This window comes from Ptychodera flava, chromosome 1 (assembly GCF_041260155.1).
Source record: "Ptychodera flava strain L36383 chromosome 1, AS_Pfla_20210202, whole genome shotgun sequence".
NCBI classification, from domain to species: domain Eukaryota; kingdom Metazoa; phylum Hemichordata; class Enteropneusta; family Ptychoderidae; genus Ptychodera; species Ptychodera flava.
In genome coordinates this window covers 44658863-44685121 of record NC_091928.1, presented here as the reverse complement: position 1 = coordinate 44685121, position 26259 = coordinate 44658863, and the positions used below count along the sequence as shown (strand labels likewise).

The following is a 26259-nucleotide window of genomic DNA, read 5'->3' as shown; positions in this document are numbered from 1 at the left end:
AAGGTGTGAACTGTTACAGAATCGTAAATTTTCTTTTTAATTTGGCTAACCAATTAATAGAGAACACGTTAAAAATAAAGAAGAAGTTGCCCGCATTGGGTTCTGGGATATGACCCTATCTTGGGCATGACGTCATACCAAAACAAAATGGAGGCGACGGGATGTATAATTTCTGACGAAACATAAAATTGTGCTGGAATATTGGCATTGTAATTGAGTAAACCTCCGTACACAAGTATGAAATACAGGGGACACGTTGACTGTCTCGTGTAACTTTTAAAAATTGACTTTTTCCCAGAGTATGGCGACAGAAACCAAGATTTCAGCGCAAGACAGGAAGGACCTGGATAAATTTACCAAATTTCTCGCCCTGAAAGTAAGTAATGATAATGCTCATCCTTGTATCGTTCCGAAATAGCAAGAAAGATACGTACTTTCTTTTTATATGTTTGTACAAATTACACTGCTGCGGTTTACGTTTATCATATCCTGACTACAGTATTGTACGCAGTAGTTGTTTACAGTTACGAGTGTGTTGAGTTTATATGCGCCAGCTGCATAGGTGTCAGGCAGAGGTCGTCGAACTTTGGACTGTTCTGTTCTGTAAACGCTTTGTTGTCGTCGTATGTGTGGAGAGACTGTGACTTTACCATCTGTGTAATTTCCCCACTTTCTCTCCGCTCTGATCAATTTAAGATGGTTTAGATTATCATTTTACAAACAACTCTTACAAGTAGTATTCAAAACGAAATCTTATATTGTGATCAAAACTTAGGTGATGCTGATGATACATTCTTATTGCATCTCAAAATATCTGTTGATGACACAGGCACTCCCGAGCTGGGTAGTCTGCTAAATCGATCGATTTTTGGCTCGATCTATCGATCCTTTACTCGATCTGCCCGCCACTGCAACCTAAATACTCCCAGGTGTGGAACAGAATCACTCAATTACACATGATCCGGGTTTTCAACTGGCTGTGCACTCACGAAAAACATTCAGAACTACACTCCAATATACCTAGTTGGATCATAAATTTAACCATTTCCTCGAAAATCAAGCCAATGATCAAGTTACTCGCATCGTCTTGAAGAAATCGGCCATGTTTTGAGGCCAAGCACAGTAAAAACGCGGCCTGCAGAACAATTCTACCATATGATGTAATTCATTCTACTGCTGATTTGGTCATCTATACTGTACTTCACCAGAGACGTCTTGCAATTATGTGCAAATTACTTGTTGATTAGCCAATCAGAAGTAGAATAAATTACATATCATAAGGTAGAATCCTTCTGTAAGCTGTGTTTCTCCGTGCTTGGCCTCAAAACATGGCCGATTTCTTCAAGACATTGCAAGTAACACATTCGTCAGCCTGATTTTCTCCTAGACTTGCCCAAAATCTGTGGGCATGTAAATATCAAAACAGAGTCAATTGAAAGCATAAACTTCAGTAGACTGTCACATTGATGATGAGCTAATTGCAAAATTAACCCTTTCACCCCCAGTTCCCTGTATACAGGTCCAACTTTACCATACAAAACAATGGATTTGGGACAAACCATGGTGGTGAAGGGGTTAAACCAATATACCGGCAGACTGTTACGTAAATTGGGGGGGATGTGGTCCACATTTGCCTTCTGGTGACTGGGTGACTTGTCCAACAAAGGCCAAGTGACAAGTGGGCCAGACTATGTTTTGGCTTATAACGTACAAATGTAGGTAAAATAAGGCATACATTGCAGCTCTGAAAGTGCATACACATTGCAGATGACTGAATGGAGTGCATTTTGTAACAGTGTCATATTTCTTTTTCATCCTGAAGTCAATTCAAGTTATAGTGCAATCCAGACTAGGGGATAGAATATACTCTAAATCAAAACCCCAATCAACTGGGTCAGATTGGGTAAGTATTGCAATTTTATATCATGTCAAGCACATGCAACATTTACTTTATTTAGGGTATTCAGGTGGAATTCTGTGGATTAACTGTAAAATATTTGTACTTTGGAATTTAGCTGTTTATGTATTTGGAACAGAAAAAGATATATTTCTTAACTCATGTCCAGTGGTACTGCTTACAGTATATGTAACCGTGAGTCATATGTTAATGTGAAACAAAGCAGTTGAGTCATATGGTTATGGAAATCAACAGATCATAGTGCTACAGACCAACTTTCAAGCACTAGTACATGTTTACCAAGTGATACTTATACACACCGTTATATTTCACTTCCAGTTCAACCTAGCAATCAAAGATAATGGAGAGGTACTTGCAGAAGCTAGGAAACACATATCAAACCAGCTACCAACAGTTGGTAACTCACTCTGCGTTGAGATCTCCCTCAGAACTGCTGAGGTAAGATCGTGTATCCTTGTGTTGCTGTGAAGAATTCAGGCATAATATTGATGAAAGAGTCTTCTGGAAATATTCCCAGCTTATTTGCAGACTGAATTAGAATTTTTGAGTTTAAACCTTGAGGCTTCTGTCATTATATGCCAGTGCAACTATTATATTTCTGGTGTAACTTGGCTCAAAATATCAATATAATGTATTCACATATGTATTCCAAGTGAAGCTGCCTTGTAATTTCTCTGACAAAGACATACCATATACACCCCAGTAGTTACTTGAGACATTCTCTTTGCTTCTCTAGCGGTGTTTGAATTCCTTTCACTTACATATCATTGTGTCTTTATAGTTTCATTAGGCAAAGACTACATTCAATGAAATGGGAAAGCAAATAGAATATGCCTTGGGGACAGATATTCAGACTTTCAAGTTTCAAACTTTCAGAATACCCTTTTGACCTACAACTTGTAGGGGCTCATTTTAAGCTTATGTAGAAAATAAAGTTTCCACAAGCATGGTTTTGTAAAACTAGGGATTTATTTTCCCCCATAGAGTTAACACAGGGATGTGGCTACGTGTATTTGGAATTTCAAATATCAGTATGTATTAAGTGATGTGCTTCTCAAGTATCAAATTTGCTCAGTTCCCCTTGATTTTTATTACTGATTTGGAAAGAGATTCGTTGAAAGTTTGCTTGAGGATATTTTGAGCAGAAGTTGAAGTCTTTCATTTTCGAAATGCAAACTACGTTAATCTGATCTCTCAATCCAATTTTGACCGTATTCGTTCCCAGTGCATCATAACTTAGATTTCTGAATTTACTTCTTGTTTGTAAATCAACTCTGAAACAAAAAACATACTTAAATAGATCAAGTTTTGTCCAATGAATTCGTCAGTAGTGTGTTTTACATTGTTATCTGACACTAAGATGTTTGTTTGTGACTGTTTACAATAAGTATATACTTGCAAAACTTGTCAGAAAATATTTGTAGGTGTGTCACATGTATATAAGTGGTGAGGTTGCCAGACAATCCCATCGCTGTATTTCCCAGATATGCTATCATTAACCCTTTGAATACCAAAGTCAAATTTTGTCTCCTTTATATACCAGCCAAGTTTTTCAAATTTAGACAAAATTTGTAAGATTTTGCCCCAAATTTTGATCAAAAACTTTAGCCCATGAACACTAATGTCAGTGTGATCCTAAATTATCAAAAAATTATGGAAAAATTCACAAAAATTGGTGAAATGTTGCACTTAATTTTAGTTGGAAAAATACAACACCCAAAGGGGTTAATTATTGACCTTCTTCAATCTTTACAGGGTGACACTATGGTACTTGAAACATGGTGTCTAGGAGTCAATGAACGCTGTGACCATCAAGCCAAAATACACTACACAGTCTACAATAGAATGGCTTTACTACTGAAATCACTGATCTGTGTGTGTCGAGTCACCCCTGCCTATAAACTGGCCAGGAAACAAGGCTCTGATTTTGGAATTTACTATAGGATATATTTTGGTAGTGTCAACTTAGCATCAGCATTAGGAGAGGGTATGTAACATGCGAATTCCTAATGTCAAGATTTTCAGATGTTTTATGGACCTTTAAGTTGCAATGCAGAGTTTTTAAGAAGTATCCCCAAACCTCAAAACCACAAAATACTTTGATGCTTATCTTTGGTGAAATGCTAACCTGAAAGTTGCTTCATCTTCCATATTAGGTCATAGCTATATCAAAATTATATATATTCCTTTTGTAAACTTTCAAAGTTTTAAAGTTACAAAGTCTTGGCATAATATTATGTACTCTTTCACAGCATATAACTGTTTTGACAGTGTCATATACAGAATTAGGTTGTTATATTTTGACTTAGTAATTACTAGTGATGAAAACAATTTTCCAAACAATTCTATTTGAATTTTCAAATTAAATTTGTTGCCAGAGATGGGCACTGCATTTACACAATAATAAAATGCTCCATTTCCATCTGAATCTTTATTATTGCAGGGTTTGAAAGTATACGAGTTGGTTCTGTAGCTACTCCAATAGGAACTATAACTCTCACCGCAGCTTATAGAACAAAACTAGCAATTCCAGATAGGTAAGAAATGTTGAAGATGAGATACAGTAAGACTCTCTCAGTGCTTCTGTACCGTGCCAAGTTTCTGTCTCTTTCAGTCTCTATCTCTCTGTCTCTGTCTCTCTCGCTCTCTCTGTTTATAATTGCCTCCTTACAGCTGAATTAGGTGATGAGTCTTTTGTATTGACAATCATGGATGTACTGACAAGTGTGAAGATACTCGAACACAGATAGTGTTTCTTATCTTTCACTAGTTACCTAGGGAGTCATACAGTGCAGAGTATGACACATAGCTAGAGAAGCCCTAGAAAAGCCAATTTAGTGTGTAGCCAAAGTGTTGCATGTATAAATCATACACTCATGCCAGTGGACTGTCCTGTCATAATTTTAACCGGCTCAAAAACCTGTTTTGCACTTTTGACCTTTGAATATCAGAGAAGACCCTTTTCATGACCATAGTATGACCTCAAATCCTGGTATTTTGTATGGATTGTACTGGCTGACAGTAACGAGGGAAAAATTGAAATTTTTAGCCAAAAATTTATCACACAAAGCGATTCAGTGCAGAGTATAGTAAATATTGCTTGCATGGATTCACAGGGATGAAAATATCAGCATGTGAGGCCATGTTGGGGTCATGGAAACAACCAGTACATGTATTTTGTAGACAAGGACAATGTTCTTTCATTTGAATAGCCTACCATACATGTACTGGTACCTTGTATTAACTGATCTGTCTTTTCCTGTTTTCACCTGTGTCTCTTTTTCTAAACATTCTTCCACTATCAGTACTTTATCTTTTATACACCTCTCCATTCTAATCTTTCTATTATCCACACTTCCTCTAGTACTCAAGAAATTATCAGCTGTGATCACTGTGAATATTGACAAACAGGCAACAGAAAATAGCCTTTCTACCTTACACACGCCAGCTGTATTTTCCCCGAAACTTTCAGATTATATCTGTAAGAATGTGATTACCCACTTGAAGGTTGCATTAACCATACAAATAAATGCCCACTGAATATCCTCAGGTAGCGGGATATTTTGTGTGAGACAAGACACTTCACATAATTAATGGATTAACCCTTTGAGCGCCAAAGTCACCTTTAAATTACAGAAAAGTTCATAAAAATTGTTAAAATGTTGGACAAAATTTTGATGGGAAAAAACACAGCACTCAAAGGGTTAATCATTCCAAACATGGGACATGACAGAGAATTTCCGTTAAAATTGTGAATGCAATGTTTATCAACATAATGATTTATATTTGGATAAACACGTCCACAGGTAACATTCACACAAATATTTCTGAACTCACTAGAATTACTTTACTGGCAAATTTGCAATCATCAGCTTTTCATTTGAAGCATTTTAAATCCTGATACAACTCATCTGCAGAGAGCTCTCTACTCATTGCCTTATGTCCAACATGAGATACACTTCATAATCGCAACATAACTCAATCAGCACTACATGATATTGTGATCTTGTATACTGTTTTACTGAAGTGTTGTATTGATCTGAATATGAAAAACTGCAAAAACTGCAGTGTCAAGTTTTAAGTTTACCAAATTTTTCATTTCAGTATTAATTCTGTAGGAACTAGATTTACACCGTTATTCTTGAAATTAAAATATTTGTGATCAAGTCCAAATTATTCTTGCCTTCAAAAAGATAATAGTTTCTCATGTTCTCTTCAAGAAATGCATTTTAACTGTTCATTTTGGAAGAGCTTTTCAATGATAGCTCTTTTGTTTCACGTTGGTACATTCATCTTCCGTTACAAAACACATGGAATACCATCGATGAAAGGGATTTAAGTCATTAATGAGTTAAACATGTAACCACTATTGTTTGGCCCAAAGCCAATGCTATCTATTGTGAACAGGGAATCCAGGGTGAACAGGTCAAGGGAAGCCAACAGTGGGGACCTTATTCATATATCCATTTATCTAATCTTCTCAAAACGAACGAAGTACGAGCAGACGTACGAGCTCGTACGAGCAAATTACGAGTGATGTAATGTGCCGCACTTTCACCGTACAAATGACGTAATGTACTCTGCCTGTGTTCAGCGTACTTTTGCGAGTGACATAACGAAATACATGGCTGTGTGATCGAAAAAATCTCATTGTAATTTGAAGGAATATGGCAAGTTTAATGTAAAAAAACTTCAAGAAAAAAACAACGCAACAGTGTTTGCAGCTTCACCGGCGGTAGGTTCATATCCAGAGCCCCCTTTGGTCTACCGCCATCGCTTGAAAACAATCTCATAAAACCCAGCCATATGGGCAGCTGTGTATGGACAGCTTGATGCTTGACTTCTGTCACGTTCAAGCTCAGGATTATTTGTCGATCAAATTGAAGATGAAATCTTGTCTATAGGCTTAAATTTCGCCGAAGTTTGACAAATGACTTAGATTTTTCAGGTTCATATCCGACGCTTTTGAGTTTTGAGTGCAGACAGAAATAAGTTTTGAAGCAACATGGCTGCGATCCCATGTTGACCCCAAGTGAAAATGTGTTCGCGATAAAGTCTTCCTATATTTTTTTCATAATTTTCGACAAAATCAATGCATCTTTTGTAAAATATTAAAATAAAAATGTGATGTTGCCATGTCTCCATATTTCTAAAATATCTTTCGACACAACATGAGCAAGCAGGCCCGCACAGCTGCTCCTGAGGTCATTGCTAAAGGTTGCATTTAAATTAGCTGGCAGGCATGCAGCGTGTGAAACATAGCTTGGAGTCGACAGCACAGCGCTTGTGTTGGACAGCGGCGTGTACAATTATTTAAGGCTTGGAAGTGCAAGGAATTATCTTTATTCGAAAGAAAGAGGAGAATAACTGAGAAAATGTATAACTAAGTCTTCCTACTGCGGAGAAATACAGCTGTGGTCATTTGCATAATAATAGTCTCCTTGCTGGCAATTTTCAACGTGACGTAGTTGAGTCCAGACAAATGTGCGTATAGAAGCCGCACTGGATTTTGGAGTTCAAGATTTGAGGGGGTCTAAAAATAGTTGCTAATACAAACCGCAGCTTCAATTTTGAATTTTACGGCCTTACGTCAAAATCTTGCTGTGTGTGTGCATTGTACGTCACTCGTATTTTGAAAGTATGGGTACATTACGTCACTCGTTCTGTGAAAGTACGAGGCCGTACTTCTGCTCGTACAATGTCAGTTGTGAGACAATTACATACCTCATATATCTGCATCACAACCATGCTTGTATGTTGCTGTCATCATTTCTCAAATCTTTCTTCTGCACATGTCTACATTTCAGTTTCATTTCATGCTATTCATGTTTCTATTACATGTAGTAGCATTTGAAACCAAAAATAAATCACGATGTATAATTGAACATTTCCAAGTTGATTTGAGTGTCTGCTCACATTCATTTAGCATTTTTCACAAGTATGTAAACTGCAAATGCAAATTTTGTTTTCTGCAGTGAAATATTCTGGTTTTGGTCATATATATTGAAGTAAAATGAAGAGTTATTTTTAGGTTTTTATTCGTTCTTCAATGTACTTAGTGTAGGTCATGCATGCTGAAAACATTAAGTTTTTTATGGATTTTTCTGTTTTCATATATTTTTAAGACTGATTTACTGGTTATTGTCCGTCAAATTTATGAGCCACATCATCAGTTTTAGCGCTGACATTCAAATGTATTTACATTAACAAAGAAACTGTTGTTTTCATAGAGTTTGCAAATCTGGTTCAGAACAGGAAATTGAAAGTGTATTAATAGATGGTTTATGTGGCTTTATCACAGTTTCAACGCTTGCAGTGCATGTACATTGCATGATACAGCATGTTTTGCATGTCAGCACTCACCATAGCTTCCTGAGCAGCTCTCCATATGAATCCATCTTTTAGTACTTACAGACATGCCACCCATACCATAAAACAGTTAGATTTTGAAAGGTTCAGTCACAATTTTGTACCGCATATGGACAAATGACAAGTCTGTTATCATGAGAAGTCAGATTACAATTTAGAATTGTGATTTTCATGAAAATGGTTCAGCAAAAATCAAGATTTATATGATGTCATCTTGATGATTCTCTGATAAACAAATCACCATAGAAGAAACTTTAGTGATGTGTTTATTAATCATCCACTCAAGTAGACTATTTTCTGTCAATACCCAATACTTTCATTTTGTTACAAAACAATGATGTGAAAAAAACTATCATGAGTTCCATCATTACAATTCCATCACATCATCACCAGTGTACCAGGTAGAACATATACTTACTAGAATTAATAGTGCAAGGATCTCTCCGAAGTAGCACAACAAATGATACCCCATACTTTACAATATTTTACACACACGTGTTTGGTTCAAGAACAACTTGCCTTGGATATTTACATGTACCCATCAAACTCTAGCCCAAAGTTGTCTGGTAGGTAAATGACCTGAGGATCAAGCATCCTGATGTTACCTGTTCGCATCCAGAGCAAATTTGTTACATTACTTTTGTACACATAAACTCTGAACAAGTCAGATTATCATGACAAGAAATTCACCCATGATAAGCCATCACTGATTCAGACTTTGAATCAACACAAATTCTATAAATACCAACCTTACAATACCAATGTATTGGTGGATGGACTTTCATATACATGTTTCTTGTACTTTTTCCTCTTATGGTATTTTTGCATTTGTAACTGAGCATATTTGTCAATCTTATCTAGCGTAATAGTTTGCACTGACACTATGAAAATATCACTTAGAATTCATTATTGACACTTAATTGAATAATTTTTTAATTAATTAATGACATTTTGAAGGTAACATTCAGCACTGACATTGTCTTTCATTTATGACATTTGACTATGATGTTCTATTTCATTAATTAAATCTATGTTGATGTTGTATGGTGACTGGAATTGCTGCACTAGGTATGTGTGTGTGTGTGTGTGTTTATATCTTCTAACATTGCATTTCCACTGTGCCCCTATCCTAGGCAACCCAGTAATGGTGCACCAATGACAGTTAAGGATGACCATTTTGAAACCAGTCCTAAAGCACTGTCATCTAGGCCTTGCCAATTCCTTAGCTCAGGGTGGGTAGAGTAGTTCAACTATCTTGCCAAGATCATTCCATTGTTTTGGTGCTTAGTCTGTGATACCTGTATTTCTACCATTGTTATACTGTACATATGTTTAGTTCTGTGTAAAATGTTGTAAATGTATATAAGTGTTTAACTATCCCTTAACTAAGTTTGGTACACATGCTAGCTTAATGCTTAGGCTCAATTTTCATAGCTGTTGATAATTATCACAATTTGCTGTAATTGGTTCTGTGTTCTGACATGCTTAGGATTTTCTTTTATCAGTGTAAATAGAAAAAGTGTGAATGACATGGAACGGAATTGTAGCACAAATATTAAAAGGAAACTGATGTAAAAGTACAGTATGATGACCCTTCAATCTTGTTCATTTGTAAATGCTGAGTTCATCAGTTATCTAAAAGTTTTACTCCTAGTTTGATGACCACTCTGGTTCTCTTGTTAAAGCTGAAAGCAATTGCTAAGTTGATGGGAAAAACTTTAATGTAAAAAGTGAATGATTAGTCAAGGGTGAATTTATTGTTACCAGGTATTGGAGCTTACAGCTGCACCATCTCAGTAAAAATTCACAACCTTTGCTTTAAAGCATTTATGATTCTTGTGCAAAATTTTGGAGAATATTTTTGTGGATAGATATAATGTAATGACAGAAATCAGCACAAATTCAAATTTCCTAGGACACTGGTAGAGCACTGACTCGGTGGCTGAGATGAATTTTATGTCTGACATCTATCCTAAGTTCAGCTGAACGAATTCATAATGCTTTAGTATTTTTGTTGGTGGCGAAGGGAATAGGTAGGTCTGTAATGGTTCAAAAGAGAGAATTGTGTTTGTTTGAGTAGTGTAACAGTGAGAATGCAATAACATCAGTATATCATAGCATACTGTAAGGTTTTCTTGTATGTATCTGTCCTGTGCAGTCTTGTTTATGAGTGCTCATTTTCCAGAGGAGCTAGCTTTAGTCAGCTCAGAGAAAGTTATTATATTGGGATCAAGTTATTGTTCAAGATGAAAATCCACCCCACTTCTAGTACGCGTCTCCCAAAAATTCTCACCTATTGTTTCTTATACATGTATGTTAAAGTAAATATTTTCAATGTCACAGTATTTAGCAATTGTCTTTGGCCAACATTAGGGGGTTTTATTACTGTGGTTTGTGCATTGTAGTCTTAGTCTATAGTTTCCTCTGTCAAACCAGAAAACCAATTCATTTGTTCCTGTTCATTATAGGAGTGATCTAGGCATAGTGTTTGCACCTATGAAATGATAGAACTTTTGTTTAGGATTCAAATGTCACTTTGTTTTTAGACGTGATCTGTTCATTGTTTGTACCAGTAGTTTACATGCTTGAAGTGTCATAATCACCCCAACAATATTGAAAGCAAATTTGCCCCATACAATGCTATAACGTGCCAACCATCCACAGTGGGCCATGTTGTAACATAAATTCATCATGCTGCAGTACTGTGTGTACTAACTGACACCTAGTTTGTTTGTTGTGCATTGCATGTACATTGTACTTCTGAAATATACTTATATAAATATGTGGAATGCTGGAATGGCATGAGAACGTAAAGGTGATGGTGCATGGAGCATGCCTCAAATAATAAACATCAACAAAACAGGGAAATAACGTTTCACATATCTATCTCATGAGTAGCTGCTACAACCATCTTCCAGTCCACTTTGGTGATTTTTTGTGACACATTATTATCATAGAATGAAATTGTAATATACTCCAGCTTCCTATTTACAGCTATCATTTCAATGGAAAAGCAATATCCTCTCTCCGGTAATGCGTACATGATTTCAACTTGTTGTTTTCTCCTTTGTTCATTCATCTAATTTCATCGTTGTCATGGCTTGTGAACAGAATGCCCTCAATTTCTACAGCTACCAGCATCTTGCTTGCATCACACTCTTCTTTAGTAATCGACCATTTATATTGCATTTTTATTGCTCTTTATTTCTCCCATTGTTAAAATATATTGAAATTACTGATGGGATGATGAGTTTCTATTTTGAATTGAGTCTCCATACATAAATGCAAATGTAATTAGTCATTCACTAGAAGCAGGGACATAGAGCAAAGCAGTGGTCATGAAAATATTAAAATATTAATTACTATAACATTTGATTTCTTTATGAACATACTGAACAAAAACTTGTTATTGCAGCATTCAGCATGTTGTATTTGTTGGTGTATAGATTAAATAAAGTCATATTATTTTATATCCATCAAAAAACAATGTACCACTATGGTTGCTGTCTTGAAACCCATACCTTCAACAATCTACTTGCATTGCGGGAGGTTTGCACATCTGATATAAAGCTTTATGATACTGGAAGTACATCTCCTGGTCTTAAGGCTGACTTTGTGCAACTTTGTTAACTAGAAACCTTACACTGCGTAGTGTGCCCTTGACTTGTAACAAAGAATGCACAGCTAAGCTCTTGGCAAGCAGTTGTATTATTTTTAGCGTACATTGGAGTTGGATTTGTTCACCACTCAGGCTTTTCATCTTAAGTTCATCAAAGCCACATGTCTTGAAGGTGTTCATCAGCTGGTAGAGCTAGTTCCCATGGCAATTCACAAGATAGACCCGTGCTGCCTCTGGTGACTCGTTCATGAGTTAAACACACTATTTTGCTTAAATCCATATATTTCGCAGTGTAAATGTTTTTGAGTGCAAGTCTTAGCTCGCCTTCATTTCTGCAGACCACATCACTACCCACAGCTGTGTATTAAGTTTGAGTCATGTTCATGTGTGCACTGTAAAATTAAGTACGTGTCCTTGTAGTCTGCTGTAATCAAAGTTCAAAACGATTATAACTTGCAAACATGGAGTGTATCCATTCCTTCACTAATATTCAGGTCATCAGAAAAGGAAGAAATTCCATCATCAGTGTTAGAATCCCAAGACTCATGTGCCACCACATTCTCCACATCACCCTCCACGAGTGGGTATGTACAGACACCCCAGAAAGACGCCCACCCACAACAGCAGCTCCAAACCCAGCCAATTAATGTCATCACCAGGACGAAAAGTTCATCAGAAATTGACAAAGCTAAAACAGGGTAAGGAAGCGATATTCTTGAACTCTCTTTAATGCCATTGTTCCCAGCATAAATGTTCACTTACTTTATACAATATCCATAGGTTTTCCCCACACAGAATTTAATACGCCTTACGGTACAAATCAAGTTTTAGCCTGTTCACCCCTAATTCACAATAAACAGGTCCATACATGCCATTTATGCTAATGGATGTAGGACACACTATGGCAGTGAAAGGGTTATACATTTGTTTGTATCGTATTTTCACAAGGCAAAATGTTCCATTTTGCAATAAAGAAAACCAGAAGCAGTCATTGACACCTTAAAGTTGGATGATCAAATCATCTATAGCTCTAGTTTACCAAAAGGTACTTCAAAACTCCAATGCCCCCTAACTTATCATAAGCTCTTTGTAAATAAATCTGCTTCATTGATTGATTTGCTAATCGCAGATGCAAAAACCTGCATTTGGTGCTCTCTTTTAGAAACAAGATAGGTCGCTTGAGGGCGCTTGTAGAGTATTCCTCGTGGTGCCGATGGACGGAATTCTCTCTCAAAATTTCTCAACGTTACGGGAGAAATTTTGTTAAATTTGTTTTGCTAGACTATCTTGAAGTGTGTTGGCCGGCAACTGGTGGTTTCTTTTGCCGAAATACGATAACATGCTCGTTAAAATGGCATGTAAAGATCACGATGCTCGTTCGTCTCAGTCCTCTGCTCAAGATGGCTTCCTCACGTGTGCGTATATGTGTACAGTGATGACTCTGGTGGTACGTGTTGAGCGCGAGCTTCGAAGTTGGAAAGTTGTGGGTATACTACTCCTCCTTTTGTTGTTATCCGGTGACGTTGAGTTAAACCCCGGTCCAAGGAAGTCGACGAGAGGGGCCCAACATAGAAGCATCACCGAAGCCCTGAAAAATAAATCAAGTGACGTTACTAGTACACCAGTCTCCGGTGAGTTGAGCGATGATAGTGACGGCAGCCATGTTGCGTCCGACAACACTGCAAACGGTAGTACCGCCTGTACACTGAGCGATGTAATGGCTGAAATAAGAGGTTTGAGGAAAGAAATATCTACTCAAATAAAGACAGTAGATGACAGAGTACGAAAGTTAACAGGTGAAGTTATAGAATTGCGTGGTGGAGTGCGAGAAAATAGCGAAGCCATGGCTAAATTGTCAGAAGAAAACGAAGGGTTACGTAACAGGCTTGGTAAAATGGAATATGAATTGGATAAAACTCAGGCACAAATGAAACGAAACAATTTGATTATTTACGGAGTTGAGCAAGCTGGGGAAGAACCTTGGTCGCTTACTGAGCAGATTTGACAGACTTTATTAAAGAAAAGCTGCAAATCGAAGAGGCTCCAGACTTTGAACGTGTACATCGCCTCATATACGCCCGCAGCCACCCGCAACCGATTATAGCGAAGTTTTCCAGCTTCAAGCAGCGAGAGAAAATTCTACGAGCGGCATACAGACTTAAAGGATCTGATTATCGCATTGGAGAGATTACACTCCACGGGTGAGGGAAATACGAAGGAAACTAAGCAAGTACGCAGAAGAAGCTCGTACAGAAGGGAAATCAGTAAAATTTGTATATGATAAACTGAAAGTAAATGGTGTAATATATGTATACGATGAGTTTACCAAAAAGGTCCTTTACACCCTGTTGACGAAACACAAAGCAGAGCCGACTAGGGTTTTGGCCACGGCCAGAGTAATGTATCCAGGGTTTTCAGTAGCACAACTTCAGAAGAAAGTATTAAAGCTGACTTTGCTCATTTGAAATTTCTAGTTTGGAATGTAAATGGCTTGCTGGAAAAACTTGGTAATGCTGATTTTCGTGAATATATCCAACAATTTGATTTTATATGTCTGACAGAAACATGGCTTTCAAAGCAAGATAAGATTTCTTTCGATGGTTATAAGAATATTCAGGCTCCTGGAGTAAAGAAAAGTAATTACGGAGAGCCCTGGTGGTATATTAATTTTCTTTCGTGAAAATAACAGCTGTGGTTTTGAACTTAAACCTCTCTTGTGTACATCTACAAATATAGTTTGGTCTGTACTTACGAAAAATAACAACCCACGTTTATTGATTGCTGGAGTGTACCGTCCTCCAGAGGGTTCAAAATTTGCAGATAAGAGTTTCTTTGATAATTTAGAGTCTGATCTGATAAAGTATACTACTCATTACAATTGTGATGTAATTATTGCAGGAGATTTTAATGGGAGAATTGGTAATATTTCAGAAAGTATTGAGTTTGATTCAGATTATCTCCCAATTGATGATTCAGTAAATTGTAATTATCAGTTACCACCTAGAACTTCACAGGATAACGTGGTAAATAATTATGGTGCACAACTTTTGGAATTTTGCTCTAGGGTAGATATTGCTGTTGTAAATGGTAGGTTATGTCAAGACAAAGGAGTTGGTAATCTTACATATGTATCCAGTACTGGGACCTGTGTAAATGATTATGTTCTCACCACAGCAAATATGTTTTGTAATTTTTTGGAATTTAAAGTTGATGACCGTATTGAGTCAGATCACTTACCTTTATGTTTTGACCTCACTTTTCTGGTTCACACAGTCCATGTCTCTTCTGGCACAAATACTCATAACAGTAATTTCTCGAGACTGAAATGGGTTCCAGAGAAAAAAGACCAATATTATGATAATTTCAATACAGATAATGTGGACCACATGTGTCAAACTTTCTATGAGTGTATTGCATGTGAAAATTTTGAAAATGCAGCTGATTGTCTCTGTAAAATTATATATTCTTGCAGCAAGGAAATGAAATTTAAGCATACACAATATACAGGTAATAGACAGAATCCTTGGTTTGACAAGGAGTGTTTGAATACAAAGAGGGAAGTCTATAGTTCTTTGAATAATTTCAGAAAATCTCGTAGCCAGGATAGTTTGAATCGTTATATTCAGATGAAAGCTGACTATAGACGCTTGTTACGCAGTAAAAAGTCCTCGTATCAAAACAGAAACGTGAAGAATTAGAATTTTTAGCTATGCAGCCAAACTCAAAATTGTTTTGGCAGAAATTGAGTCAAAGTTCAACTGGTATCTCAAGTAATATTACAAGGGAAGAGTGGCATACTTATTTCAGTGCCTTGTTCAATCCAGAACAAATGGAAGTAGAGGGTGTGGAAGAGTTCTATACTTCTGTCCAGGACTTTGTAGAGCAGCTTAATTTTGATGATTTCAGTGATGTAGATATTGACTGCTCTAAATTAAACTGTCCTATAGATATGAATGAAATCAAAAATAGTTTAAATAAGTTGAAAAATAACAAAGCTCCTGGAACAGATGGTATTCCTTGGAATTTTGGAAATATGCACCCCAGGAAATGTATGATATGCTCTGTGTTCTTTTCAATGGAATTTTGGACAAAGGTGTTTTTCCCAAACAATGGGCAGTAGGCCTAATTAGTCCGATTCATAAAAAAGGTTGTAAAGATATTCCAGGTAATTATCGTGGTATAATGCTCTTAAATGCAATCAGCAAAATCTATACATATATTATGACAGAAAGGCTCCAAAGTTGGTTTGACAAATACAGTAAGTTGGTGGAAGCGCAAAGTGGTTTTCGAAAACAGAGAAGTACCATTGATAATGTTTTTATTTTACGTACTCTTATTGAAAAATATGTATTTCATTTAAATAGTCGTTTCTACTGTGCTTTCATAGACTTTGAAAAGGCTTTTGATAGGATTCACCATTATTCATTATTTATAAACTGGCCAAGAAAGGGATCAGGGGCAAATTTTTTTCATCTCTTTACTCTATGTATTCACATGTGAAAGCTGCTGTAAAATCTCCCCAAGGTATAAGTGATTTCTTTGAAATCAGTACTGGTGTACAACAGGGATCTGTCATTTCTCCACTTTTGTTTTGTTTTATATTAATGACTTAGAAGAAGCATTGAAATATGGTACAGAAACTGTTGGTACTCTTATACGTTAAAGCTTCTGTATTTGTTGTATGCTGATGATCTGTCTCTTTTTAGTAGCACCCCTAATGGTTTGCAGCGACTCCTTAACCGTCTTTATGATTATTGTAAACGTTGGAGATTGACAGTAAACCTTGGTAAAAGCAAAATAATTGTGTTTCGAAAAGGAGGTCGCCTAAAAAAGACCGAGAAATGGTACTGGGGATGTAAAGAAATTGAAGTAGTTTCAAAGTATAACTATTTAGGGGTCATTCTTTCAAGTTCAGGGGTCTGGTATCAGGCACAAAAATACATTGCAGATCAAGCCAGGAAGGCTTTGTACAATCTTGAGAGCACTTTATACAGATTTGATGGGCTTCATCCCAACATTGCATTTCACATATTTGATTGTAAGATACTCCTATCCTTCTTTATGGTGGTGCTATTTGGGGGACACAAGATTGTGCCGATGTTGAAAAATCCAGCATAAATTCTGCAAATTTCTGTTAGGTGTAAATGTGAACACAACAAACTCTGCTGTAAGAGGAGAATTGGGAAGATATCCCATTAAAACTTACCTTGATATGGAAATTTTACGTTATTGGATAAGATGTCTTCACCCTGAATGCCCTGAAATTGTCTATGATTGTTACAAGTACCAGTATGATCGAGCAGAAAAAAGTGTAAACTGTTGGGCTTTATATGTAAAACATTTTGTATAAATATGGTTTTGGTGACTTCTGGATAAATCAGCAAACAATCGATTGTACTTATTTACTTCAACAGTTTAAAGAAAGGTGTTGTGATATCGCAATGCAAGAATGGCAATCAGAGATAGAGAGTAGCTGTAGTCTCCGTACATATGTAAATTTTAAAAATGCTTTTAAATGTGAGAAATATCTTAAATGTATTCAGACTACTGTATATCGCAAGGCTTTAGCCCGTCTTCGGGTATCATCCCATAATCTTCTAGTTCAAAAAGGAAGAGAACTTGGAATTCCACTTCATGATAGATTGTGTCCATTTAATTGTCATTGTATAGAAGACGAATTTCACTTTGTCCTGGTCTGTACTCAATATGAAAATCTCAGAGCCCGTTTCATTCCTCAATTTTACTACACACCTGCTATAAAATGGAAATTTAGTCGATTATTACAATCAGAAAATGAGAGCATCTTGGAAAAACTAGCAAAATATGTATTCCATGCTTCTAAACAACGTCAGCGTCTGCTTGGCAATGGAAACTAGAAATGTAACTTTGTCTGAAACCTCAAGTGACTGTAACTTTTCAATATGAAAATTGTACATTAAGGCCGGTGGCCTATAGTACTGAATAAATATGATGATGATTTAGAAACAAGATACAAATTAATTTCCCTTCATGAGAAATTAGTTTAAATACAGAACTCAGGTGTCGTCAGTCAAGTCAAAACTCAATCACACATGATTCATGTTCCTTGTTTCCTGTACTTTCCAGTCTTCCTGATTATCCTGGAAGTTTCAGCTCAGGTCCAAAAAGAGGTGCCTTTGTAAACACTGGAAAATCACCGCCTGATCAGGTAAGTATAGTTAGTATTAATAAGGGTTAGATGTGACACCTTGGAGCATCTAATCCATGAGTTAAACTGTTGTTATTGCATACCCTGTTTGTGTACTATCTTCACAAAGTAATAAACCAATTAGAGATATGTTTAATTTTTTAATTTTTTAATACTTTGTGCACCATGTTTACAGTAATTCATGCGCTGTCTTGGTGAGAAAACTATCAAAGATGATCTGGTGAGATCATTACACATCAGTCTCAGATATTCAGAAATTATAAATATTTCGTTTGCTTGAATGCATCCTGATTATATGAAATTTGTCTATCTACATTGACATGTTACTATAATATTCAAAGTTAAGTCTGCATGCAAAATCTCATACTTTCCTTCTACTGTATATTCTTGCAGGGAGAATTATTTTCAACAGACATTCCATTCATGTCGCTATTACAAGAACCTGGTCCTCCTGAAACTCCAAAAAATAAAAACTTAGCAGCTGTTAGAAGGGTAAGTTTGCTCATCAATCTTTCCAACCAGGCTTTGGTTCAAAGGTAAAAACAACTACGCTAGACACTATTTGGACATTCAGAATTTGCAGGGTACCTATCAAAAGACCATTATTGCCTTTGCTGATTCTTTGCTACGACTTCCTCCTATGCTTGTCTCCCATTAACGGGGAATGTCAACAAAACTTATGCATGTATGATACACTTTTGTTTTGCCGAAACGTTGGCTTTTTAAACTTTGCAGTGTACTCCCTGAGCAATTAAAGCATAGTGTAGTGGCCACTATTCTTTAAATACAGTGAAACCATAGAAAAACATTAACATAGCAATTGTAGTGCTATGCAAATTAGTCCCTATATGATGCAATAAGAAATTCCTGGGGAGAACACTTGAAGTACAGGAAAGGCAAAACTGCACAATACCAGTGAAATTTTCTCATGTGGTCACTTTAAATCTGTGCTGCCACCCATTAAACTTCTACACAGTAAGACAAGTATTTTCTGTATGTGCATGCAGCATCCGATAAATATACTTAGCTGTGGTTTTGGAAATCAACCTATTGAAACCATCATATTATGCTATATTGCTTCATTTACCATTGAAATCTGACATCCTGCTGATAGACTGTACAAGAGATTGAGCAGTCAATACGCAGGCCATAGCTGGGTACAGACTTATAATGCTTCTGAATCTTGCTTGGTTTCAGGGATCCATGGAACAACCAGGTGATCAAACAGTATCAACAGGTTCCAATAGATCCAATAGCAGTCTATTGTCAGCTCCCGATGACTTTGTCATGGTTGAACTTGTAAGTAAACAAAATTATTACTCATTCATGTCGTTTGCAAAACAAAACATTTTTTGTTATGTTTTGTTGTGTTGCAAAGAACATATTCAAATTATTGATTGGTTGTTCAGTGAACTGTGGTACAGACAAGCCTTTATGTAAAGTGCATGAGAGATTGATTGAATCGAAAATAATTAACCTCAGCCAGTTTTTCATTTGTGAACAAAGGTTACAAACATGATGGTGTGTAAAGAACATTTTGTGTGTGTACCCCATCACTGTTATTTCATATCGCATGGAGTTTAATGCTTAGTAAAATATTATCATAAAACTATGTTAGAATAATTCCTAGAATGACATGGAGATGTTTGTCATCCTCTGTACAAAGCTCAAATTGTATTGCTAGAAGCATAGACAGTCTGAGTTTAACAGCTTACCTCAAATATTTGTCATTTTTTTGTACAGAAACCAGCCTTTGCACAGTCCAACTCTAGCAGTGACTTGGGAGCATTTTACCGTGAATGTCAGACGGCACCACAGCTGGACTCATTTAGTGATGCAAGCGGTAGTGTTCAGGAATTAGAGTTTGAAAAGGTAATAATATAGCGCTTGAAATGAATTCTCCTTAAACTCTTGTATCACCTTATTATGATACAAGACTATTGGTCTTCATCTGTGCCAAGATTGAACATATGCTGTCTTAACCCTTTCAACAGCATGGTTCTGCCCAATCCCATCGTTTTCAATAATGGACTTGGACCATTGTACATACATGTGGGGTGAAAAGGTTAAGTGCATCATAGTATGTTCATTTATACAGTTGCATCCATTATTTCTGTTTATGTATTCAAATCTAACTACAATAAATCACCATGACTGGTAAGTATTTATGTACCTTTGATAATAAACTAAAGTAAGTTGAAACTCTGGACATAGAAATAGGACAAAAAAGATACATTTCAAAGATGTGTCCACACTTGTAGTTTCAGTGTATGTGCTTGCCCTGTGCTCAGAAATTTTCCTAAAAGTAGACTCCATCCAGTTGCAACTAATATTGAACTAGCTGAGGAAAACCAAGAAGAACATCAAGAACAATGACTTTGTGTGACGACGAGTTAGTGGGTGTACTCAAGTCTTTCTTTCAAGCTCAGTCACAACCTTTATTTTTAGTTTTTGCTTGGAAGAAAAGCAAACATGTGTTGTGGAAATGTTCATACCGGTATAAGAAAGACTGTTCACATATTTACTTCTTGTCACCCCATCCATCACTAAACCTGTTCATCCCTGATTACCGGTAAACAGGTCCACAATCACTATTGATGACAATGGGTTTGGGACAAACCATACTGGTTAAAGGGTTAAGGATGCGTCTTATTCCATCATTTTACATTCAAATGACAATATGATGTGAACTAAAACTTTGTAGAATAGGCACATACCAGTCTCAATTCCTTCTTTAAAAACTGCTATCAAAATCCTATTTTTTGACAAATTTTTTTTTGTATTTCAGAGTGAAGTTATGGAGCAGTTAGCAGAGTATGAACAAAAAGTAACTGATTTTGATGATTTTGTGAAAAGTCTACAAGAAGATTGCAGTGACAACAGCAGTTAACAGAACTTAATACTCTCCTACTATATCTATCCTCTTCCTCTGATGTCCATTGACTTATGCTGTGAAGTTTTATGTCAGGTTAATTTGTGCTGCATTGCTGACATTAGATGTGCAAAACCACCTGACAATAGTTGTTGTTTCGCTTCTGCTGTGTAGAAGACAAACTTGCATACAAGTAGCTGCAAAGAACACTTTGTTTCAAGGACCTACACTGTAGTCAACCCAAATGGATGCTTTCATCGGGTCATTATAATATCTGGTATGGATTGTGTCACAATGACACCAATGACTGAAGTACAGGCTGACCTGCCACACATGAGAAGACATAACATCATTGGCTGCAAGGTTGACACTCTATTGTCAAATGAATTCACAGATTGGACAGATAAAGAAAGATATAAAAAAATGACCAATCACAGACAACCTTGCAAGAATAATGAGGTCACTGAAGATAATTAAACCTCTTCGCCCCAAACCATGGTGATTAAAGGGTTAGACAAGTTTACCCCTTTCAGAAACAATTTATGGTCCAATCTCTGTGTTTTCTTAGGTCCTATGAATAAGAATGAGGGGGTGATAGGGTTCGGTGTTCCTCTTCTTAACATGAACTTATAATAAGATCATCCATTGCATTACAATTTCTCTTGAACTCAGGGTGAACATCCCTGTCCATTAACTATGTTTGTATATGGTGTGAAGCCTTTGTAGTAGAATAGTTCTACTTTGGATTGGAAAGATGCGATGTGTTCTACAGACTCAGTAAGCCAAGGCATGGTCCCTCCACGGACCGTGGCCAAGGAGATCATGTGATGGCGGGACAAAACAACCCATATGTGTACAAATGCATGTGGAAATACACATATTTCTATACGCACTTGTGCACATGCTTTTCTCTGTACCATGGTCCATTCAAATGCTAGTTTAACCTCTTGCAGTGTATTCAAGACCAGTTCCATACAGCACAGATGTTTGTTTTGAGAAATAACTTCCTACATGGTTTCCACAGGAGAGCTGAAAGGTGTTCCTTGCTGATAAGTTTCAAGTGTGGCCTGGCCAAATCTTGTCAAATTTACTGTATCTGTGAGACGTATAATGAAAATGGCTTTGCATACATTGTCTTACATTCATATATGAATGCTTAGTTTCATGCATTTATGGTACTAAGGAAGTTTGTGCATCTGATATGTTATAATTTTGTTTTGTTGTCTTCTGGTGAGTTTTCTATTTACCCAAGTTTTGTTTCAATTGGCACTCTTTACAAATTTGAATCAAAACTGCACGTGCAAGAGTATTATTTACAAAATCTGATCTTTTCTTGTTTTCTGCGTTATTTTAGTTTGTAGTTATTTGTATCAGTGTTCAGTGATGTGAGAATGTGGAAAGGATCGCTTCCTTGATTGTTCGGAGAGACAGAAGGAGAAAATGAAAGAAAAGACTGTGTGTGATAATGTGATTGTGTGTATTGATTGTGATATTTGCCAAATGATTCGTTCCTTCAAGGAATAATCAGTATTTGAATATCTCATTGTAATTTCAGAGAATTCAGATTAGTGTCAAGAGGAATGGAATACTGTATTCATTCATTACCAGATATATTTTATTTGACTTTTTTCCCTCTTTGTCATATGTTGATCATGCCTCCTTTTTCCTTGGCCTTCATCCTTGCATTTTTGGCATGGCATTTTGTTATTCCTGAAGTTTTTGTTTTCAAGATGCATATTTTTGTGTACAGATTTTCTGGTAACTTATCCACTCCTCTTATGTTTCAAACATGACAGCACTTTACTCACTTTCACATATCTGTGAGCAATTTTGAGTTTTCATTTCTGTAGCTATCACACAAAAAGCATATCAACTGTGGCCTATCAAGCTACTCATTTGTTTCTATAGACATAATTTGAAAACTATGTTTTTTTCATCCAGTTTGTTTCAATTCCAGCAGTTATTCTGAACATCGTACCATCCATACTTTTTCTCAGTGCTCTATTTGACACATTACTAGTGCTGAAGTCATTTTTTGCATTAATGTAAAATACGTCTCATGAAAACAATTTTTTATTTTCAGATATTCACTTCTGTGATGTATCAAACACAAGTTTTTGTGGTTTTCTCTTTCCTGTGTTACCAATGGCTGTATTGTAGGACAAAAACATTTTGTTTCCTCGTATATTTTGTTAGCAGATCAGGCACAAAGGTGGAAAAAATGCATTGGAGGTGATCAATGGAATAACTGTGCTCCACTGCAACGTCATCAGTTTCTAATTCAATGTAGTGTGTTCTAGTGTTTAATCAATACCATCTCAAACTCTTCAGCATTGTGTCCAGTATCACAGGAATTCTGAAATCACAAAGTCAAATCGTTGCCAGGCCAGTTATCAGAATTCACTGAAATAGCTAGACATCTTGCAATCTTTATGAAGGAGAAATCGTTTACAAAAGCATGGTGCACTTGGACAAGGCCCACATTTGTGTAACTGTGTGTGTTAGAGTGTACTAAAATGGTGACTTCACTTGTTCAAGTGCATTAAGTGTTCTAATAAAAAAAAAAAAACAAAAAAACAAAAAAACACTATTCAAGACGGGAATTTTTTATCATAAATGATATACCATCGTTGTATCATAAGTATTATATTTAAAACTTAACTCCATTGGCATTTCACATGTTCGTATGCTGCCTGTACAGGACTTCTTGTACCTCCAGAAGTGAATGTTTGTCTTACTTCTCCAATATGTGGATGAAAAGTGTTGGAATATTTTTCTATGGAGGTAAACAAACATTGTGTCCTATGGATTGTAATTTATTATTTTTTACAGATGAGACAGGTTCAACCCTTTACACAGATTGGTACTTGTTTAACAATTTTTCATATGTGGTCCATTTCTTACACCAGTTGCAGGTAGAAAATGTTCTGGTACAGGCTACCATCTGCAATGAAGCTGGATTTACTCTTTGAATTCTGTTCAGGGAAAAAAATCACTGCATGATGTCACAGGTCCAGAGGTAGTTAGGGTCAAGGGACTAGCCCTTTCGCCCCAATGGTTCTGCCCTATCCTATAGTTTCAAAGGCTGTCGTGGCTCTGTATATACAGGAAATAAGGCTGAAAGAGTGCACCAGTATATTATGCTGTAGTGACCTTTCAACCCGAACGGTTGTGTGTGCCAGTTGAGGTTCACTACGTGATGATAGTGAAGATACTTGACTGCTGAAGTTTTGTAGATCACATGAACTTGGTACATACATCATCAGCTTTCAAAGGGCTTCAATGACTTTGACTCCTCTAGGGAAGGTCTTTGAAATCATTGCACACTTCCTGCTGGTTGCATTGTTCTTTCAGCTCTCACCCGAACACATTAGTTTTCGTGAAACCTTTATGAATAGATAGCCACAGGGCTTTAGAACAATTGTACTGAAATACATACAAGTCTAAACATGTAATATTTTTTAGAATTCAGGATATTAGATGTGTCGTCATGATCCATTGACCAAGGTGTGTATAGTGTCTGTGTGCCTCAAATAGTGATTTTCTAGTGAAAATGTCCTATCAACCTCTTAGTTTAGTATACTCCTGCACTCTGTGTCATGTTTAACCATAGACCCTTGAGTTCTCGAGGGTCTATGGTTTAACCTTATTTAGCATGAACTGGAGTTGACTACCAGGTGGTGTTAAACATACTCAAGTTCAATGTTGTCTTGTTATTTCACTCTCATTTAATAAAATGTAAGTTCTTCAAACATGGCTTACCGTACTGGTGTAGGAGATTCAAACTCTAAAAACAAGTAAACAACATTGCCAAGAGTTCTTAGCATCCTTTCACTGTAATGTTACCTTTCAACACTAAATTTTGATACACTCTCATTCTTTTCAATGGGATGACAGGATCTGTCAACAGATGAATGGTGTAAGTCTTAGTATTTTTTTATGTTGCACTGTTCAGAAGAATATCCAGATCTTTAGTGATGCGAGGTCCATATTACATTTCCACTGTGAGGGAAAGTGTTGCGTTCATTTCCAGTATTATACAAGGGAACACTTCCACAAATCTTGACAAATATTTTTTTTAGAATTACCAATACATTATGATCTGCTTTAATAAATTGTCGACGGGGATCTCATCATGAACAGTCTTTGCTTCTAAATGTTGACTGAACTTTTTTTTCACAAGTAAATCTTGACTATGATAATCAACTTCCACTTGGAAATAGTGCATGAGAGACTTGAGTGCAAAACAGATTTTTGTGATGAGTATGTCAGGTGTTTGTATTTCAATTTTTTTTCCCCGTTTCCAAGTGTCTGCACTCAGTTAAATTTCTGAGGCGATATTACTGCCCCAGGTAGTGTAAATATTGACATCTGAAGAGTTTAATAAAGAAACTTCTATATAAAGATGTTTTCAAAATGTCTTTCATTTTTTTGAAGACGGATTGCAAACACACTATAGCAGGCCCACGTATTTTCCCAGTGCCTTTGTCTAGGGCCTCTCCTTGGTTATGGTATATGTTATGCTTTCACCAGGTATACTGTGTAACCGAGAAGTCGTAGGCAACGATACCTATGCAATGTGTAAGATGAAAAAAAGACTCCACATTTCTTCAGTGCTTTACTACTTTTCAAAAGATAAGGTGGACAAAAAAGATGAAAAAAAGACTCCACATTTCTTCAGTGCTTTACTACTTTTCAAAAGATAAGGTGGACAAAAAAAGGCTTTTGTAAACTTGATCTGATCCTTTCCATCTCTCTGATGACCAACAATGAAAGTCTGACGTACATGACAGTGCAAAGTTGTAAGGAGAGAAATTCATGAAATTTACTGATATTTGAAATTCAATGGGGTTGACTATATTGAAATATAAAATTAGATTCCCCATCCCTAAAATGTGGTGAAACTTTCATGCACTCTAAAGGCCTCAAAATGCACTAACAAGAAAGCAGACTAGCAAAGCAGCAAAGTATTACCGTATCAAAATTCGAATTTTTGAAAAATCTGTCCCCGAGGTGCATACTTTCCAATGGCAATGGTATCTTGAAGCCAGGCAGTGAGATTAATTAACTGAATACAGAAAATCCATCATATCATGATAGATTACATAACATGGTTGCATATCTTTCATGAGACATTGTGATTGTTGATCACATTTAATCAAGAAGTCAAGTCAAAATTAGCTTCATGACAGTTTCAGCCAAGCAATTTCTAGGCAGCCCAGTTAGTCTTCAACACGTTCTCATTGAATCCTGTGGGGCGTGTAACATTCAATATAGGCGGCATGTAATAAATG

General features: G+C 36.4%; 1 protein-coding gene and 1 long non-coding RNA gene across 3 annotated transcripts; one reads left to right on the top strand and one right to left on the bottom strand.

Annotated features, from left to right (window-relative positions):
• The first annotated feature begins 125 nt into the window (after positions 1–125).
• LOC139138986 (autophagy-related protein 13-like) lies at positions 126–25369 on the top strand. 2 transcript variants are annotated; one of them, XM_070707661.1, is made up of 12 exons: positions 126–376; positions 1823–1903; positions 2237–2356; positions 3674–3905; positions 4362–4455; positions 9421–9519; positions 12401–12604; positions 18012–18093; positions 18487–18585; positions 19291–19392; positions 19837–19965; positions 20882–25369. In XM_070707661.1, the coding sequence occupies exons 1-12, from the start codon at positions 302–304 to the stop codon at positions 20981–20983; spliced, it is 1419 nt and encodes a 472-aa protein (XP_070563762.1). In that variant the 5' UTR covers positions 126–301; the 3' UTR covers positions 20984–25369. The 2 variants fall into 2 exon arrangements, with proteins under 2 accessions (XP_070563762.1, XP_070563772.1); XM_070707671.1 differs by lacking the exon at positions 9421–9519.
• LOC139138996 (uncharacterized) lies at positions 12771–17883 on the bottom strand. The gene is made up of 3 exons (XR_011553705.1): positions 15705–17883; positions 15144–15226; positions 12771–13494 (listed from the first exon to the last, which is right to left on the bottom strand). It is a non-coding gene; the product is annotated as an uncharacterized lncRNA (long non-coding RNA).
• Positions 25370–26259: the final 890 nt, after the last annotated feature.

Excerpts from the sequence above, each read along its gene's own strand:
- LOC139138986 (XM_070707661.1), top strand. The coding sequence starts at position 302 with ATGGCGACAGAAACCAAGATTTCAGCGCAAGACAGGAAGGACCTGGAT. Across the intron at positions 377-1,822 it reads CCAAATTTCTCGCCCTGAAA|TCAATTCAAGTTATAGTGCA; the intron begins GTAAGTAATGAT and ends TTCATCCTGAAG. Across the intron at positions 4,456-9,420 it reads AAACTAGCAATTCCAGATAG|GCAACCCAGTAATGGTGCAC; the intron begins GTAAGAAATGTT and ends CCCCTATCCTAG.